This window comes from Oncorhynchus keta, unplaced genomic scaffold, assembly GCF_023373465.1.
Source record: "Oncorhynchus keta strain PuntledgeMale-10-30-2019 unplaced genomic scaffold, Oket_V2 Un_contig_4464_pilon_pilon, whole genome shotgun sequence".
Classification (NCBI taxonomy): domain Eukaryota; kingdom Metazoa; phylum Chordata; class Actinopteri; order Salmoniformes; family Salmonidae; genus Oncorhynchus; species Oncorhynchus keta.
Window position 1 is genome coordinate 48,888 of NW_026287783.1, and position 23,610 is coordinate 72,497.

The 23,610-nt window shown below is 38.0% G+C and overlaps 1 protein-coding gene across 1 annotated transcript; it reads left to right on the forward strand.

The window, feature by feature from the left end:
• The first annotated feature begins 1,350 nt into the window (after positions 1–1,350).
• LOC127924694 (PHD finger protein 21B-like) lies at positions 1,351–23,130 on the forward strand. Its single transcript, XM_052509404.1, has 4 exons — positions 1,351–1,382; positions 16,679–16,745; positions 18,880–18,983; positions 22,013–23,130. Exons 2-4 carry the CDS (start codon positions 16,697–16,699, stop codon positions 22,304–22,306), a joined length of 447 nt encoding a protein of 148 aa, XP_052365364.1. The 5' UTR covers positions 1,351–1,382; positions 16,679–16,696; the 3' UTR covers positions 22,307–23,130.
• The last annotated feature ends 480 nt before the right edge of the window (positions 23,131–23,610 follow it).

Genomic DNA, 23,610 nt, shown 5'->3' on the forward strand with positions numbered 1-23,610 from the left:
TAGATAGTGGTGTTGTAGTGTTGTATACTGTAGATAGTGGTGTTGTAGTGTGGTATACTGTAGATAGTGGTGTTGTATACTGTAGATAGTGGTGTTGTAGTGTTGTATACTGTAGATAGTGGTGTTGTAGTGTTGTATACTGTAGATAGTGGTGTTGTATACTGTAGATAGTGGTGTTGTAGTGTTGTATACTGTAGATAGTGGTGTTGTAGTGTGGTATACTGTAGATAGTGGTGTTGTATACTGTAGATAGTGGTGTTGTAGTGTTGTATACTGTAGATAGTGGTGTTGTAGTGTTGTATACTGTAGATAGTGGTGTTGTAGTGTTGTATACTGTAGATAGTGGTGTTGTATACTGTAGATAGTGGTGTTATGTACTGTAGATAGTGGTGTTGTAGTGTTGTTTACTGTAGATAGTGGTGTTGTAGTGTTGTATCCTGTAGATAGTGGTGTTGTAGTGTTGTATACTGTAGATAGTGGTGTTGTAGTGTTGTATAGTGTAGATAGTGGTGGTGTATACTGTAGATAGTGGTGTTGTAGTGTGGTATACTGTAGATAGTGGTGTTGTAGTGTTGTATACTGTAGATAGTGGTGTTGTAGTGTGGTATACTGTAGATAGTAGTGTTGTAGTGTGGTATACTGTAGATAGTGGTGTTATAGTGTGGTATACTGTAGATAGTGGTGTTGTGGTGTTGTATACTGTAGATAGTGGTGTTGTAGTGTTGTATACTGTAGATAGTGGTGTTGTATATTGTAGATAGTGGTGTGGTATACTGTAGATAGTGGTGTTGTAGTGTTGTATACTGTAGATAGTGGTGTTGTAGTGTTGTATACTGTAGATAGTGGTGTTGTATACTGTAGATAGTGGTGTGGTATACTGTAGATAGTGGTGTTGTAGTGTTGTATACTGTAGATAGTGGTGTTGTAGTGTTGTATACTGTAGATAGTGGTTTTGTAGTTTTTCCAACAGTCATTTGACAGATAATCTGAGAGATGGGGGATGATGTGACGAACTGTTAGAGGGCGATGTAATCAGAGAGATATTCAGTGTTTCACTGATCAATCATTCAGTACTTTACAGTGGATCTACAGCAAAAGCCCCGCCCACCCATAAAAGTGTGTGTTGTTTAGACGTGTCATTACTGTGATATTTGAAGGGCAGGTGGAAGAGAAGCCCTAACAGCCGTACGTCCTGAACCATCTGACTGTGTGTCTGTCCGACAGGAAGAGCTGGAGCACGAGTGACCACTGCTCTGTGTGTAAGGGGACGGAGAGCTGCAGCTGTGCCACAACTGCCCCAGAGCCTACCACCCTGACTGCCTGCACCCACCTCTCAAAACACCGCCCGGGGGGTCTGGGTTTGCACCAAGTGTCAGAAGAAGGTGGGAGGATAGAGATCTGTAGATGGGGTAGAATGTAGAATACTTTGTAATGCTACAGCGACATTTTAAGACTATAACAACACTACTGAATGACATCTACTGACTATAACAACACTACTGAATGACATCTGACTATAACAACACTACTGAATGACATCTGACTATAACAACACTACTGAATGACATCTGAGCAACAACACTACTGAATGACATCTACTGACTATAACAACACTACTGAATGACATCTGACTATAACAACACTACTGAATGACATCTGACTATAACAACACTACTGAATGACATCTGACTATAACAACACTACTGAATGACATCTCTGACTATAACAGCACTACTGAATGACATCTACTGACTATAACAACACTACTGACATGACATCTACTGACTATAACAACACTACTGAATGACATCTACTGACTATAACAACACTACTGAATGACATCTGAACTACTGAATGACATCTGACTATAACAACACTACTGAATGACATCTGACTATAACAACACTACTGAATGACATCTACTGACTATAACAACACTACTGAATGACATCTGACTATAACAACACTACTGAATGACAACTATAACAACACTACTGAATGACATCTGACTATAACAACACTACTGAATGACATCTACTGACTATAACAACACTACTGAATGACATCTGACTATAACAACACTACTGAATGACATCTGACTATAACAACACTACTGAATGACATCTGACTATAACAACACTACTGAATGACATCTGACTATAACAACACTACTGAATGACATCTACTGACTATAACAACACTACTGAATGACATCTGACTATAACAACACTACTGAATGACATCTGACTATAACAACACTACTGAATGACATCTGACTATAACAACACTACTGAATGACATCTGACTATAACAACACTACTGAATGACATCTGACTATAACAACACTACTGAATGACATCTACTGACTATAACAACACTACTGAATGACATCTACTGACTATAACAACACTACTGAATGACATCTACTGACTATAACAACACTACTGACTGACATCTACTGACTAACAACACTACTGAATGACATCTGACTATAACAACACTACTGAATGACATCTGACTATAACACACTACTGACTGACATCTGACTATAACAACACTACTCTGACATCTGACTATAACAACACTACTGAATGACATCTACTGACTATAACAACACTACTGAATGACATCTGACTATAACAACACTACTGAATGACATCTGACTATAACAACACTACTGAATATCTGACTATAACAACACTACTGAATGACATCTACTGACTATAACAACACTACTGACTGACATCTACTGACTAACAACACTACTGAATGACATCTGACTATAACAACACTACTGAATGACATCTACTGACTATAACAACACTACTGAATGGCATCTCAATATAACAACACTACTGAATGACATCTGACTATAACAACACTACTGAATGACATCTGACTATAACAACACTACTGAATGACATCTGACTATAACAACACTACTGAATGACATCTGACTATAACAACACTACTGAATGACATCTGACTATAACAACACTACTGAATGAAATCTGACTATAACAACACTACTGAATGACATCTGACTATAACAACACTACTGAATGAAATCTGACTATAACAACACTACTGAATGACATCTGACTATAACAACACTACTGAATGACATCTACTGACTATAACAACACTACTGAATGACATCTACTGACTATAACAACACTACTGAATGACATCTGACTATAACAACACTACTGAATGACATCTACTGACTATAACAACACTACTGAATGACATCTGACTATAACAACACTACTGAATGACATCTGACTATAACAACACTACTGAATGACATCTGACTATAACAACACTACTGAATGACATCTACACTATAACAACACTACTGAATGACATCTACTGACTATAACAACACTACTGAATGACATCTGACTATAACAACACTACTGAATGACATCTACTGACTATAACAACACTACTGAATGACATCTGACTATAACAACACTACTGAATGACATCTGACTATAACAACACTACTGAATGACATCTGACTATAACAACACTACTGAATGACATCTACTGACTATAACAACACTACTGAATGACATCTACTGACTATAACAACACTACTGAATGACATCTGACTATAACAACACTACTGAATGACATCTACTGACTATAACAACACTACTGAATGACATCTGACTATAACAACACTACTGAATGACATCTGACTATAACAACACTACTGAATGACATCTGACTATAACAACACTACTGAATGACATCTGACTATAACAACACTACTGAATGACATCTGACTATAACAACACTACTGAATGACATCTGACTATAACAACACTACTGAATGACATCTGACTATAACAACACTACTGAATGACATCTACTGACTATAACAACACTACTGAATGACATCTGACTATAACAACACTACTGAATGACATCTGACTATAACAACACTACTGAATGACATCTGACTATAACAACACTACTGAATGACATCTACTGACTATAACAACACTACTGAATGACATCTGACTATAACAACACTACTGAATGACATCTGACTATAACAACACTACTGAATGACATCTGACTATAACAACACTACTGAATGACATCTGACTATAACAACACTACTGAATGACATCTGACTATAACAACACTACTGAATGACATCTACTGACTATAACAACACTACTGAATGACATCTGACTATAACAACACTACTGAATGACATCTGACTATAACAACACTACTGAATGACATCTGACTATAACAACACTACTGAATGACATCTACTATAACAACACTACTGAATGACATCTGACTATAACAACACTACTGAATGACATCTGACTATAACAACACTACTGAATGACATGACTATAACAACACTACTGAATGACATCTGACTATAACAACACTACTGAATGACATCTGACTATAACAACACTACTGAATGAATGACATAACAACACTACTGAATGACATCTGACTATAACAACACTACTGAATGACATCTGACTATAACAACACTACTGAATGACATCTGACTATAACAACACTACTGAATGACATCTGACTATAACATCTGACTATAACAACACTACTGAATGACATCTACTGACTATAACAACACTACTGAATGACATCTACTGACTATAACAACACTACTGAATGACATCTGACTATAACAACACTACTGAATGACATCTACTGACTATAACAACACTACTGAATGACATCTGACTATAACAACACTACTGAATGACATCTGACTATAACAACACTACTGAATGACATCTGACTATAACAACACTACTGAATGACATCTGACTATAACAACACTACTGAATGACATCTACTGACTATAACAACACTACTGAATGACATCTGACTATAACAACACTACTGAATGACATCTGACTTTAACAACACTACCGAATGACATCTGACTATAACAACACTACTGAATGACATCTACTGACTATAACAACACTACTGAATGACAATGACATAACAACACTACTGAATGACATCTGACTATAACAACACTACTGAATGACATCTGACTATAACAGCACTACTGAATGACATCTGACTATAACAACACTACTGAATGACATCTACTGACTATAACAACACTACTGAATGACATCTACTGACTATAACAACACTACTGAATGACATCTGACTACAACAACATTACTGAATGACATCTACTGACTATAACAACACTACTGAATGACATCTACTGACTATAACAACACTACTGAATGACATCTGACTATAACAACACTACTGAATGACATCTGGCTATAACAACACTACTGAATGACATCTGACTATAACAACACTACTGAATGACATCTACTGACTATCAACACTACTGAATGACATCTGACTATAACAACACTACTGAATGACATCTACTGACTATAACAACACTACTGAATGACATCTGACTATAACAACACTACTGAATGACATCTGACTATAACAACACTACTGAATGACATCTACTGACTATAACAACACTACTGAATGACATCTGACTATAACAACACTACTGAATGACATCTGACTATAACAACACTACTGAATGACATCTGACTATAACAACACTACTGAATGACATCTACTGACTATAACAACACTACTGAATGACATCTGACTATAACAACACTACTGAATGACATCTGACTATAACAACACTACTGAATGACATCTGACTATAACAACACTACTGAATGACATCTGACTATAACAACACTACTGAATGACATCTGACTATAACAACACTACTGAATGACATCTACTGACTATAACAACACTACTGAATGACATCTGACTATAACAACACTACTGAATGACATCTGACTATAACAACACTACTGAATGACATCTGACTATAACAACACTACTGAATGACATCTGACTATAACAACACTACTGAATGACATCTACTGACTATAACAACACTACTGAATGACATCTGACTATAACAACACTACTGAATGACATCTGACTATAACAACACTACTGAATGACATCTACTGACTATAACAACACTACTGAATGACATGACATAACAACACTACTGAATGACATCTACTATAACTAATGACACTACTGAATGACTATGAATACTGACTATAACAACACTACTGAATGACATCTGACTATAACAACACTACTGAATGACATCTGACTATAACAACACTACTGAATGACATCTACTGACTATAACAACACTACTGAATGACATCTACTGACTATAACAACACTACTGAATGACATCTGACTATAACAACACTACTGAATGACATCTGACTATAACAACACTACTGAATGACATCTGACTATAACAACACTACTGAATGACATCTACTGACTATAACAGCACTACTGAATGACATCTACTGACTATAACAACACTACTGAATGACATCTGACTTTAACAACACTACTGAATGACATCTACTGACTATAACAACACTACTGAATGACATCTACTGACTATAACAACACTACTGAATGACATCTGACTATAACAACACTACTGAATGACATCTGACTATAACAACACTACTGAATGACATCTATAACAACACTACTGAATGACATCTACTATAACAACACTACTGAATGACATCTGACTATAACAACACTACTGAATGACATCTCTGACTATAACAACACTACTGAATGACATCTGACTATAACAACACTACTGAATGACATCTGACTATAACAACACTACTGAATGACATCTACTACTACAACACTACTGAATGACATCTGACTATAACAACACCACTGAATGACATCTGACTATAACAACACTACTGAATGAATGACACTACTGAATGACACTATGACTACAACACTACTGAATGACATCTGACTATAACAACACTACTGAATGACATCTGACTATAACAACACTACTGAATGACATCTGACATAACAACACCACTGAATGACATCTGACTATAACAACACTACTGAATGACATCTGACTATAACAACACTACTAAATGACATCTGACTATAACAACACTACTGAATGACATCTACTGACTATAACAACACTACTGAATGACATCTGACTATAACAACACTACTGAATGACATCTGACTATAACAACACTACTGAATGACATCTACTGACTATAACAACACTACTGAATGACATCTGACTATAACAACACTACTGAATGACATCTGACTATAACAACACTACTGAATGACATCTGACTATAACAACACTACTGAATGACATCTGACTATAACAACACTACTGAATGACATGACTATAACAACACTACTGAATGACATCTGACTATAACAACACTACTGAATGACATCTGACTATAACAACACTACTGAATGACATCTGACTATAACAACACTACTGAATGACATCTGACTATAACAACACTACTGAATGACATCTACTGACTATAACAACACTACTGAATGACATCTGACTATAACAACACTACTGAATGACATCTGACTATAACAACACTACTGAATGACATCTACTGACTATAACAACACTACTGAATGACATCTGACTATAACAACACTACTGAATGACATCTGACTATAACAACACTACTGAATGACATCTACTGACTATAACAACACTACTGAATGACATCTACTGACTATAACAACACTACTGAATGACATCTGACTATAACAACACTACTGAATGACATCTACTGACTATAACAACACTACTGAATGACATCTGACTATAACAACACTACTGAATGACATCTGACTACAACAACACTACTGAATGACATCTGACTACAACAACACTACTGAATGACATCTGACTATAACAACACTACTGAATGACATCTGACTATAACAACACTACTGAATGACATCTGACTATAACAACACTACTGAATGACATCTACTGACTATAACAGCACTACTGAATGACATCTGACTATAACAACACTACTGAATGACATCTGACTATAACAACACTACTGAATGACATCTGACTATAACAACACTACTGAATGACATCTGACTATAACAACACTACTGAATGACATCTGACTATAACAACACTACTGAATGACATCTGACTATAACAACACTACTGAATGACATCTGACTATAACAACACTACTGAATGACATCTGACTATAACAACACTACTGAATGACATCTACTGACTATAACAACACTACTGAATGACATCTACTGACTATAACAACACTACTGAATAACATCTGACTATAACAACACTACTGAATGACATCTACTGACTATAACAACACTACTGAATGACATCTGACTATAACAACACTACTGAATGACATCTGACTACAACAACACTACTGAATGACATCTGACTACAACAACACTACTGAATGACATCTGACTATAACAACACTACTGAATGACATCTGACTATAACAACACTACTGAATGACATCTGACTATAACAACACTACTGAATGACATCTGACTATAACAACACTACTGAATGACATCTGACTATAACAACACTACTGAATGACATCTGACTATAACAACACTACTGAATGACATCTGACTATAGCAACACTACTGAATGACATCTGACTACAACAACACTACTGAATGACATCTATTGACTATAACAACACTGCTGAATGACATATACTGACTATAACAACACTACTGAATGACATCTGACTATAACAACACTACTGAATGACATCTGACTATAACAACACTACTGAATGACATCTGACTATAACAACACTACTGAATGACATCTAACTATAACAACACTACTGAATGACATCTGACTATAACAACACTACTGAATGACATCTGACTATAACAACACTACTGAATGACATCTGACTATAACAACACTACTGAATGACATCTACTGACTATAACAACACTACTGAATGACATCTGACTATAACAACACTACTGAATGATATCTGACTATAACAACACTACTGAATGACATCTGACTATAACAACACTACTGAATGACATCTGGCTATAACAACACTACTGAATGACATCTACTGACTATAACAACACTACTGAATGACATCTGACTATAACAACACTACTGAATGACATCTGACTATAACAACACTACTGAATGACATCTGACTATAACAACACTACTGAATGACATCTGACTATAACAACACTACTGAATGACATCTGACTATAACAACACTACTGAATGACATCTACTGACTATAACAACACTACTGAATGACATCTACTGACTATAACAACACTACTGAATGACATCTACTGACTATAACAACACTACTGAATGACATCTGACTATAACAACACTACTGAATGACATCTACTGACTATAACAACACTACTGAATGACATCTACTGACTATAACAACACTACTGAATGACATCTGACTATAACAACACTACTGAATGACATCTGACTATAACAACACTACTGAATGATATCTGACGATAACAACACTACTGAATGACATCTACTGACTATCAACACTACTGAATGACATCTGACTATAACAACACTACTGAATGACATCTACTGACTATAACAACACTACTGAATGACATCTGACTAAAACAACACTACTGAATGACATCTGACTATAACAACACTACTGAATGACATCTACTGACTATCAACACTACTGAATGACATCTGACTATAACAACACCACTGAATGACATCTGACTATAACAACACTACTGAATGACATTTGACTATAACAACACTACTGAATGACATCTACTGACTATCAACACTACTGAATGACATCTGACTATAACAACACTACTGAATGACATCTGACTATAACAACACTACTGAATGACATCTGACTATAACAACACCACTGAATGACATCTGACTATAACAACACTACTGAATGACATCTGACTATAACAACACTACTAAATGACATCTGACTATAACAACACTACTGAATGACATCTACTGACTATAACAACACTACTGAATGACATCTGACTATAACAACACTACTGAATGACATCTGACTATAACAACACTACTGAATGACATCTACTGACTATAACAACACTACTGAATGACATCTGACTATAACAACACTACTGAATGACATCTGACTATAACAACACTACTGAATGACATCTGACTATAACAACACTACTGAATGACATCTGACTATAACAACACTACTGAATGACATCTGACTATAACAACACTACTGAATGACATCTGACTATAACAACACTACTGAATGACATCTGACTATAACAACACTACTGAATGACATCTGACTATAACAACACTACTGAATGACATCTGACTATAACAACACTACTGAATGACATCTACTGACTATAACAACACTACTGAATGACATCTGACTATAACAACACTACTGAATGACATCTGACTATAACAACACTACTGAATGACATCTACTGACTATAACAGCACTACTGAATGACATCTGACTATAACAACACTACTGAATGACATCTGACTATAACAACACTACTGAATGACATCTACTGACTATAACAACACTACTGAATGACATCTACTGACTATAACAACACTACTGAATGACATCTGACTATAACAACACTACTGAATGACATCTACTGACTATAACAACACTACTGAATGACATCTGACTATAACAACACTACTGAATGACATCTGACTACAACAACACTACTGAATGACATCTGACTACAACAACACTACTGAATGACATCTGACTATAACAACACTACTGAATGACATCTGACTATAACAACACTACTGAATGACATCTGACTATAACAACACTACTGAATGACATCTGACTATAACAACACTACTGAATGACATCTGACTATAACAACACTACTGAATGACATCTGACTATAACAACACTACTGAATGACATCTGACTATAGCAACACTACTGAATGACATCTGACTACAACAACACTACTGAATGACATCTATTGACTATAACAACACTGCTGAATGACATATACTGACTATAACAACACTACTGAATGACATCTGACTATAACAACACTACTGAATGACATCTGACTATAACAACACTACTGAATGACATCTGACTATAACAACACTACTGAATGACATCTAACTATAACAACACTACTGAATGACATCTGACTATAACAACACTACTGAATTACATCTGACTATAACAACACTACTGAATGACATCTGACTATAACAACACTACTGAATGACATCTACTGACTATAACAACACTACTGAATGACATCTGACTATAACAACACTACTGAATGATATCTGACTATAACAACACTACTGAATGACATCTGACTATAACAACACTACTGAATGACATCTACTGACTATAACAACACTACTGAATGACATCTACTGACTATAACAACACTACTGAATGACATCTGACTATAACAACACTACTGAATGACATCTGACTATAACAACACTACTGAATGACATCTGACTATAACAACACTACTGAATGACATCTGACTATAACAACACTACTGAATGACATCTGACTATAACAACACTACTGAATGACATCTACTGACTATAACAACACTACTGAATGACATCTACTGACTATAACAACACTACTGAATGACATCTACTGACTATAACAACACTACTGAATGACATCTGACTATAACAACACTACTGAATGACATCTACTGACTATAACAACACTACTGAATGACATCTACTGACTATAACAACACTACTGAATGACATCTGACTATAACAACACTACTGAATGACATCTGACTATAACAACACTACTGAATGATATGACATAACAACACTACTGAATGACATCTACTGACTATCAACACTACTGAATGACATCTGACTATAACAACACTACTGAATGACATCTACTGACTATAACAACACTACTGAATGACATCTGACTAAAACAACACTACTGAATGACATCTGACTATAACAACACTACTGAATGACATCTACTGACTATCAACACTACTGAATGACATCTGACTATAACAACACCACTGAATGACATCTGACTATAACAACACTACTGAATGACATTTGACTATAACAACACTACTGAATGACATCTACTGACTATCAACACTACTGAATGACATCTGACTATAACAACACTACTGAATGACATCTGACTATAACAACACTACTGAATGACATCTGACTATAACAACACCACTGAATGACATCTGACTATAACAACACTACTGAATGACATCTGACTATAACAACACTACTGAATGACATCTGACTATAACAACACTACTGAATGACATCTACTGACTATAACAACACTACTGAATGACATCTGACTATAACAACACTACTGAATGACATCTGACTATAACAACACTACTGAATGACATCTACTGACTATAACAACACTACTGAATGACATCTGACTATAACAACACTACTGAATGACATCTGACTATAACAACACTACTGAATGACATCTGACTATAACAACACTACTGAATGACATCTGACTATAACAACACTACTGAATGACATCTGACTATAACAACACTACTGAATGACATCTGACTATAACAACACTACTGAATGACATCTGACTATAACAACACTACTGAATGACATCTGACTATAACAACACTACTGAATGACATCTACTGACTATAACAACACTACTGAATGACATCTGACTATAACAACACTACTGAATGACATCTGACTATAACAACACTACTGAATGACATCTACTGACTATAACAGCACTACTGAATGACATCTGACTATAACAACACTACTGAATGACATCTGACTATAACAACACTACTGAATGACATCTGACTATAACAACACTACTGAATGACATCTACTGACTATAACAACACTACTGAATGACATCTGACTATAACAACACTACTGAATGACATCTACTGACTATAACAACACTACTGAATGACATCTGACTATAACAACACTACTGAATGACATCTGACTACAACAACACTACTGAATGACATCTGACTACAACAACACTACTGAATGACATCTGACTATAACAACACTACTGAATGACATCTGACTATAACAACACTACTGAATGACATCTGACTATAACAACACTACTGAATGACATCTACTGACTATAACAGCACTACTGAATGACATCTGACTATAACAACACTACTGAATGACATCTGACTATAACAACACTACTGAATGACATCTGACTATAACAACACTACTGAATGACATCTGACTATAACAACACTACTGAATGACATCTGACTATAACAACACTACTGAATGACATCTGACTATAACAACACTACTGAATGACATCTGACTATAACAACACTACTGAATGACATCTACTGACTATAACAACACTACTGAATGACATCTACTGACTATAACAACACTACTGAATGACATCTACTGACTATAACAACACTACTGAATGACATCTGACTATAACAACACTACTGAATGACATCTACTGACTATAACAACACTACTGAATGACATCTGACTATAACAACACTACTGAATGACATCTGACTATAACAACACTACTGAATGACATCTGACTACAACAACACTACTGAATGACATCTGACTATAACAACACTACTGAATGACATCTGACTATAACAACACTACTGAATGACATCTGACTATAACAACACTACTGAATGACATCTACTGACTATAACAGCACTACTGAATGACATCTGACTATAACAACACTACTGAATGACATCTGACTATAACAACACTACTGAATGACATCTGACTATAGCAACACTACTGAATGACATCTGACTACAACAACACTACTGAATGACATCTATTGACTATAACAACACTGCTGAATGACATATACTGACTATAACAACACTACTGAATGACATCTGACTATAACAACACTACTGAATGACATCTGACTATAACAACACTACTGAATGACATCTGACTATAACAACACTACTGAATGACATCTGACTATAACAACACTACTGAATGACATCTGACTATAACAACACTACTGAATGACATCTGACTATAACAACACTACTGAATGACATCTGACTATAACAACACTACTGAATGACATCTACTGACTATAACAACACTACTGAATGACATCTGACTATAACAACACTACTGAATGACATCTGACTATAACAACACTACTGAATGACATCTGACTATAACAACACTACTGAATGACATCTACTGACTATAACAACACTACTGAATGACATCTACTGACTATAACAACACTACTGAATGACATCTGACTATAACAACACTACTGAATGACATCTGACTATAACAACACTACTGAATGACATCTGACTATAACAACACTACTGAATGACATCTGACTATAACAACACTACTGAATGACATCTGACTATAACAACACTACTGAATGACATCTACTGACTATAACAACACTACTGAATGACATCTACTGACTATAACAACACTACTGAATGACATCTACTGACTATAACAACACTACTGAATGACATCTGACTATAACAACACTACTGAATGACATCTGACTATAACAACACTACTGAATGACATCTACTGACTATAACAACACTACTGAATGACATCTGACTATAACAACACTACTGAATGACATCTACTGACTATAACAACACTACTGAATGACATCTACTGACTATAACAACACTACTGAATGACATCTGACTATAACAACACTACTGAATGACATCTGACTATAACAACACTACTGAATGACATCTACTGACTATAACAACACTACTGAATGACATCTACTGACTATAACAACACTACTGAATGACATCTGACTATAACAACACTACTGAATGACATCTGACTATAACAACACTACTGAATGACATCTGACTATAACAACACTACTGAATGACATCTGACTATAACAACACTACTGAATGACATCTGACTATAACAACACTACTGAATGACATCTGACTATAACAACACTACTGAATGACATCTACTGACTATAACAACACTACTGAATGACATCTGACTATAACAACACTACTGAATGACATCTACTGACTATAACAACACTACTGAATGACATCTGACTATAACAACACTACTGAATGACATCTGACTATAACAACACTACTGAATGATATCTGACTATAACAACACTACTGAATGACATCTGACTATAACAACACTACTGAATGACATCTGACTATAACAACACTACTGAATGACATCGACTGACTATAACAACACTACTGAATGACATCTGACTATAACAACACTACTGAATGACATCTGACTACAACAACACTACTGAATGACATCTGACTATAACAACACTACTGAATGACATCTGACTACAACAACACTACTGAATGACATCTGACTATAACAACACTACTGAATGACATCTACTGACTATAACAACACTACTGAATGACATCTGACTATAACAACACTACTGAATGACATCTGACTATAACAACACTACTGAATGACATCTACTGACTATAACAACACTACTGATGAAGGGAAGATAACTGTTTCCATCGTCCTCCATTTTATAACCTTGTGTCGTCCTCCATTTTATAACCTTGTATCGTCCTCCATTTTATAACCTTGTATCGTCCTCCATTTTATAACCTTGTATCGTCCTCCATTTTATAACCTTGTATCGTCCTCCATTTTATAACCTTGTATCGTCCTCCATTTTATAACCTTGTGTCGTCCTCCATTTTATAACCTTGTGTCGTCCTCCATTTTATAACCTCGTGTCGTCCTCCATTTTATAACCTTGTGTCGTCCTCCATTTTATAACCTTGTATCGTCCTCCATTTTATAACCTCGTGTCGTCCTCCATTTTATAACCTTGTATCGTCCTCCATTTTATAACCTCGTGTCGTCCTCCATTTTATAACCTCGTGTCGTCCTCCATTTTATAACCTTGTATCGTCCTCCATTTTATAACCTCGTGTCGTCCTCCATTTTATAACCTTGTGTCGTCCTCCATTTTATAACCTTGTATCGTCCTCCATTTTATAACCTCGTGTCGTCCTCCATTTTATAACCTTGTATCGTCCTCCATTTTATAACCTTGTGTCGTCCTCCATTTTATAACCTTTCCTCCATTTTATAACCTTGTATCGTCCTCCATTTTATAACCTCGTGTCGTCCTCCATTTTATAACCTTGTATCGTCCTCCATTTTATAACCTCGTGTCGTCCTCCATTTTATAACCTTGTATCGTCCTCCATTTTATAACCTCGTGTCGTCCTCCATTTTATAACCTCGTGTCGTCCTCCATTTTATAACCTTGTATCGTCCTCCATTTTATAACCTCGTGTCGTCCTCCATTTTATAACCTTGTGTCGTCCTCCATTTTATAACCTTGTATCGTCCTCCATTTTATAACCTTGTATCGTCTTCCATTTTACAACCTTGTGTCGTCCTCCATTTTATAACCTTGTGTCGTCCTCCATTTTATAACCTTGTATCGTCCTCCATTTTATAACCTCGTGTCGTCCTCCATTTTATAACCTTGTGTCGTCCTCCATTTTATAACCTCGTGTCGTCCTCCATTTTATAACCTCGTATCGTCCTCCATTTTACAACCTTGTATTTCACTTCCTCCTGAAGGTTCTGAACAAAGAGAACATGTCGTGGCCACAGAACTTTGTCCAGTCCTATGTGACACACAAGACGGGTGAGACTCCTTTACTTGGCTCGCATGTGGCTGTTGGGCCTGCAATGTGTGTTATGCTGTGTTAATGCTAGGTGTGTGTGTTATGCTGTGTTAATACTAGGTGTGTGTGTGTGTGTGTGTGTGTGTGTGTGTGTGTGTGTGTGTGTGTGTGTGTGTGTGTGTGTGTGTGTGTGTGTGTGTGTGTGTGTGTGTGTGTGTGTGTGTGTGTGTGTGTGTTATGCTGTGTTAATACTAGGTGTGTGTGTGTGTGTGTGCGTGCGTGCGTGCGTGTGTGTGTGTGTGTGTGTGTGTTATGCTGTGTTAATACTAGGTGTATTGTGTGTTATGCTGTGTTAATGCTAGGTGTATTGTGTGTTATGCTGTGTTAATGCTAGGTGTATTGTGTGTTATGCTGTGTTAATACTAGGTGTATTGTGTGTTATGCTGTGTTAATGCTAGGTGTATTGTGTGTTATGCTGTGTTAATACTAGGTGTATTGTGTGTTATGCTGTGTTAATGCTAGGTGTATTGTGTGTTATGCTGTGTTAATGCTAGGTGTATTGTAGGTTATGCTGTGTTAATGCTAGGTGTATTGTAGGTTATACTGTGTTAATGCTAGGTGTCTTGTAGGTTATGCTGTGTTAATGCTAGGTGTATTGTAGGTTATGCTGTGTTAATGCTAGGTGTGTGTGTTATGCTGTGTTAATGCTAGGTGTGTGTGTTATGCTGTGTTAATACTAGGTGTATTGTGTGTTATGCTGTGTTAATGCTAGGTGTATTGTGTGTTATGCTGTGTTAATGCTAGGTGTATTGTGTGTTATGCTGTGTTAATACTAGGTGTATTGTGTGTTATGCTGTGTTAATGCTAGGTGTGTGTGTTATGCTGTGTTAATACTGGGTGTATTGTGTGTTATGCTGTGTTAATACTAGGTGTATTGTGTGTTATGCTGTGTTAATGCTAGGTGTGTGTGTTATGCTGTGTTAATACTAGGTGTGTGTGTGTGTGTGTGTGTGTGTGTGTGTGTGTGTGTGTGTGTGTGTGTGTGTGTGTGTGTGTGTGTGTGTGTGTTATGCTGTGTTAATACTAGGTGTATTGTGTGTTATGCTGTGTTAATACTAGGTGTATTGTGTGTTATGCTGTGTTAATGCTAGGTGTATTGTGTGTTATGCTGTGTTAATGCTAGGTGTATTGTGTGTTATGCTGTGTTAATGCTAGGTGTATTGTGTGTTATGCTGTGTTAATGCTAGGTGTATTGTGTGTTATGCTGTGTTAATGCTAGGTGTATTGTGTGTTATGCTGTGTTAATGCTAGGTGTATTGTGTGTTATGCTGTGTTAATGCTAGGTGTATTGTGTGTTATGCTGTGTTAATACTAAGTGTATTGTGTGTTATGCTGTGTTAATGCTAGGTGTATTGTAGGTTATGCTGTGTTAATGCTAGGTGTATTGTGTGTTATGCTGTGTTAATGCTAGGTGTATTGTGTGTTATGCTGTGTTAATACTAGGTGTATTGTGTGTTATGCTGTGTTAATGCTAGGTGTATTGTGTGTTATGCTGTGTTAATGCTAGGTGTATTGTGTGTTATGCTGTGTTAATACTAGGTGTATTGTAGGTTATGCTGTGTTAATGCTAGGTGTGTGTGTGTTATGCTGTGTTAATGCTAGGTGTATTGTGTGTTATGCTGTGTTAATGCTAGGTGTATTGTGTGTTATGCTGTGTTAATACTAGGTGTATTGTAGGTTATGCTGTGTTAATACTAGGTGTGTGTGTGTTATGCTGTGTTAATACTAGGTGTATTGTAGGTTATGCTGTGTTAATACTAGGTGTATTGTAGGTTATGCTGTGTTAATACTAGGTGTGTGTGTGTTATGCTGTGTTAATGCTAGGTGTATTGTGTGTTATGCTGTGTTAATGCTAGGTGTGTGTGTGTTATGCTGTGTTAATGCTAGGTGTATTGTGTGTTATGCTGTGTTAATGCTAGGTGTATTGTGTGTTATGCTGTGTTAATACTAGGTGTATTGTGTGTTATGCTGTGTTAATGCTAGGTGTATTGTGTGTTATGCTGTGTTAATACTAGGTGTATTGTGTGTTATGCTGTGTTAATGCTAGGTGTGTGTGTTATGCTGTGTTAATGCTAGGTGTGTTTGTGTGTTTAGTGAGAGAGGGGGAGAAGAGGAGTCTACTCAGGAGGAATGTAGAGCTGAAGAAGGAGTGTGCTCACCTGGAGGAACAGGATCAGCAACTCAGCAAGTCCCTCACGGTATGACCTCTGACCCACTCACAACACAGTACAGCAGGACCAGCAACTCAGCAAGTCCCTCACAGTATGACCTCTGACCACTGAAACACTCACAACACAGTACAGCCGGACCAACAAGTCCCTCACAGTATGACTTCTGACCCACTCACAACACTGTACAGCAGGACCAACAAGTCCCTCACAGTATGACTTCTGACCCCTGACACACTCACAACACAGTACAGCAGGACCAACAAGTCCCTCACAGTATGACTTCTGACCCCTGACACACTCACAACACAGCAGGACCAACAAGTCCCTCACAGTATGACTTCTGACCCCTGACACACTCACAACACGGTACAGCAGGACCAGCAACTCAGCATGTCCCTCACGGAAGGAGCTCAACAGTGAAGCAGACTGCTAACTAACTAGCCAGATGGAGCTCAACAGTGAAGCATATTGCTAACTAACTAGTCAGATGGAGCTCAGCGAAGCATACTACTAACTAACTAGTCAGAAAGAGCTCAACAGTGAAGCAGACTGCTACTAACTAGCCAGAAGGAGCTCAACAGTGAAGCAGACTGCTAACTAACTAGCCAGATGGAGCTCAACAGTGAAGCAGACTGCTACTAACTAGCCAGATGGAGCTCAACAGTGAAGCATACTACTAACTAACTAGTCAGAAAGAGCTCAACAGTGAAGCAGACTGCTACTAACTAGCCAGAAGGAGCTCAACAGTGAAGCAGACTGCTACTAACTAGCCAGATGGAGCTCAACAGTGAAGCAGACTGCTACTAACTAGCCAGATGGAGCTCAACAGTGAAGCAGACTGCTACTAACTAGCCAGAAGGAGCTCAACAGTGAAGCAGACTGCTACTAACTAGCCAGATGGAGCTCAACAGTGAAGCAGACTGCTACTAACTAGCCAGATGGAGCTCAACAGTGAAGCAGACTGCTAACTAACTAGCCAGATGGAGCTCAACAGTGAAGCAGACTGCTACTAACTAGCCAGATGGAGCTCAACAGTGAAGCATACTACTAACTAACTAGTCAGAAAGAGCTCAACAGTGAAGCAGACTGCTACTAACTAGCCAGAAGGAGCTCAACAGTGAAGCAGACTGCTACTAACTAGTCAGATGGAGCTCAACAGTGAAGCAGACTGCTACTAACTAGCCAGATGGAGCTCAACAGTGAAGCAGACTGCTACTAACTAGCCAGATGGAGCTCAACAGTGAAGCAGACTGCTAACTAACTAGCCAGAAGGAGCTCAACAGTGAAGCAGACTGCTAACTAACTAGCCAGAAGGAGCTCAACAGTGAAGCAGACTGCTAACTAACTAGTCAGATGGAGCTCAACAGTGAAGCAGACTGCTACTAACTAGTCAGATGGAGCTCAACAGTGAAGAAGACTGCTAACTAACTAGTCAGATGGAGCACAACAGTGAAGCAGACTGCTAACTAACTAGTCAGATGGAGCTCAACAGTGAAGCAGACTGCTACTAACTAGTCAGATGGAGCTCAACAGTGAAGAAGACTGCTAACTAACTAGTCAGATGGAGCTCAACAGTGAAGCAGACTGCTACTAACTAGCCAGATGGAGCACAACAGTGAAGCAGACTGCTAACTAACTAGCCAGATGGAGCACAACAGTGAAGCAGACTGCTAACTAACTAGCCAGATGGAGCACAACAGTGAAGCATACTGCTACTAACTAGCCAGATGGAGCACAACAGTGAAGCAGACTGCTAACTAACTAGTCAGATGGAGCTCAACAGTGAAGCAGACTGCTAACTAACTAGTCAGATGGAGCTCAACAGTGAAGCAGACTGCTAACTAACTAGTCAGATGGAGCTCAACAGTGAAGCAGACTGCTACTAACTAGCCAGATGGAGCTCAACAGTGAAGCAGACTGCTACTAACTAGCCAGATGGAGCTCAACAGTGAAGCAGACTGCTACTAACTAGTCAGATGGAGCTCAACAGTGAACCAGACTGCTACTAACTAGTCAGATGGAGCTCAACAGTGAAGCAGACTGCTAACTAACTAGTCAGATGGAGCTCAACAGTGAAGCAGACTGCTACTAACTAGCCAGATGGAGCTCAACAGTGAAGCAGACTGCTACTAACTAGCCAGATGGAGCTCAACAGTGAAGCAGACTGCTACTAACTAGCCAGATGGAGTTCAACAGTGAAGCATATTACTACTAACTAGCCAGATGGAGCTCAACAGTGAAGCAGACTGCTAACTAACTAGCCAGAAGGAGTTCAACAGTGAAGCAGACTGCTAACTAACTAGCCAGAAGGAGCTCAACAGTGAAGCAGACTGCTACTAACTAGCCAGATGGAGCTCAACAGCAGACTGCTAACTAACTAGCCAGATGGAGCTCAACAGTGAAGCAGACTGCTACTAACTAGCCAGATGGAGCTCAACAGTGAAGCAGACTGCTAACTAACTAGCCAGATGGAGTTCAACAGTGAAGCAGACTGCTACTAACTAGCCAGAAGGAGCTCAACAGTGAAGCAGACTGCTACTAACTAGCCAGATGGAGCTCAACAGTGAAGCAGACTGCTAACTAACTAGCCAGATGGAGCTCAACAGTGAAGCAGACTGCTAACTAACTAGCCAGATGGAGCTCAACAGTGAAGCAGACTGCTACTAACTAGCCAGATGGAGCTCAACAGTGAAGCAGACTGCTACTAACTAGCCAGATGGAGCTCAACAGTGAAGCAGACTGCTACTAACTAGCCAGATGGAGCTCAACAGTGAAGCAGACTGCTAACTAACTAGCCAGAAGGAGTTCAACAGTGAAGCAGACTGCTACTAACTAGCCAGATGGAGCTCAACAGTGAAGCAGACTGCTAACTAACTAGCCAGATGGAGTTCAACAGTGAAGCAGACTGCTACTAACTAGCCAGATGGAGCTCAACAGTGAAGCAGACTGCTACTAACTAGTCAGATGGAGCTCAACAGTGAAGCAGACTGCTACTAACTAGTCAGAAGTCTTTGTCAGTACTTACACATGTTTATGTTCCTGTGTCTCTGTCCCAGCAGAAGGTGATGGGCGTGCGGGAGCGTCTGATTGGTCAACAGAGGGACACCCAGTCCTCCCTGGAGCGTCTCAAGGCTCTGATTCGTCTGATCCAAAGAGACCAGATGATCCAGGTTACCATGACAGCCACCGCCACCACCACCGGAGTGTCCCTGCTCTCCCTGCCCTGGATCAAACCCTCCGGCGCCGCCACACACACAGTGCCCCCTGCTGGACCGTCTATGCTACTGCAGCAGAAGACTCTGGTCATGCCACAGTCTCAGACACAGAGCCAGGCTCAGGGCAATGTCTGAGCTCTAGTAGTACCACCCCAGCCCAGCAGGGGGCCACAGTTCACAGTCCAAGGTTGCGCCACAAATGGCACTCTATTCCCTATATACTGTAGAACTTTTAATAAACAGACCCATAGGGGAAGTTTCAAATACATGTCCATTTGACATCAGAGCCCTGGTCTAAAGTAGTGTACTATATAGGGAATAGGGCTCTGTCTATAGTAGTGTACTATATAGGGAATAGGGCCCTGGTCTATAGTAGTGTACTATATAGGGAATAGGGCTCTGGTCTAAAGTAGTGTACTATATAGGGAATAGGGCCCTGGTCTAAAGTAGTGTACTATATAGGGAATAGGGCTCTGTCTATAGTAGTGTACTATATAGGGAATAGGGCTCTGTCTATAGTAGTGTACTATATAGGGAATAGGGCTCTGGTCTAAAGTAGTGTACTAAATAGGGAATAGGGCTCTGGTCTAAAGTAGTGTACTACATAGGGAATAGGGCTCTGGTCTAAAGTAGTGCACTATATAGGGAATAGGGCTCTGGTCTAAAGTAGTGCACTATATAGGGAATAGGGTTCTGGTCTATAGTAGTGCACTATATAGGGGGGAATTAGGGCTTTGGTCTAAAGTAGTGCACTACATAGGGAATAGGGTGCCATTTGGGACTTAGACGAAGTATCCATGCCACGTGGCCACCTGTCACAGAGACATTGAAGACAGCGGGGTTTTTTTAAGAAGAAGAAGTCAGAGACTCCATTGAAACCATTGAATATCAGTGAACCGTACGGTAGAAGAGCTGGAGGGGGATGAACGAGAAACACACAAAAAAAAAAACACATCTTCCTTTTCACTACATTTCATGATAAGTATTTTTAAACCCAACACCTACAGTGCTTACGAGATTTATTTTATTTATAGTTTTTATTTTTTGTGGTATTTATTATTGTAATTATCAATGTTTCCTGGCCTTAATGTATTTACTCTGACTGTAAAGAAGCTCGATCACAGTGCTGCAAAATCAAATAGGTATTTTCTGTGTGGCCGAAAAATATTTTAGATTTTTTTTTATTTTATAAACCGGTATAATATTTGTTCTGCATATAGAGAGAGAGAGAGAGAGAGACAACACTAGCGTAGTTAGTTACAAATGAACAATGGATATTAAGAAGTGGGGACAAAGGACTGCTATAAATGAGAGTAGGTCTCTGTGAACAACATTTTGCCATAATTATCAGGTGATTACGGGGGAAAAAGGGAGAGAAGTTTTCATTGTGTATGTACGGAAGAAAAGCACATGCAAGCCTTCAAAAACAACAACAAAAA

Excerpts from the sequence above, each read along its gene's own strand:
- LOC127924694 (XM_052509404.1), top strand. The coding sequence starts at position 16,697 with ATGTCGTGGCCACAGAACTTTGTCCAGTCCTATGTGACACACAAGACG. Across the intron at positions 16,746-18,879 it reads CTATGTGACACACAAGACGG|TGAGAGAGGGGGAGAAGAGG; the intron begins GTGAGACTCCTT and ends TTGTGTGTTTAG. Across the intron at positions 18,984-22,012 it reads AACTCAGCAAGTCCCTCACG|CAGAAGGTGATGGGCGTGCG; the intron begins GTATGACCTCTG and ends TCTCTGTCCCAG.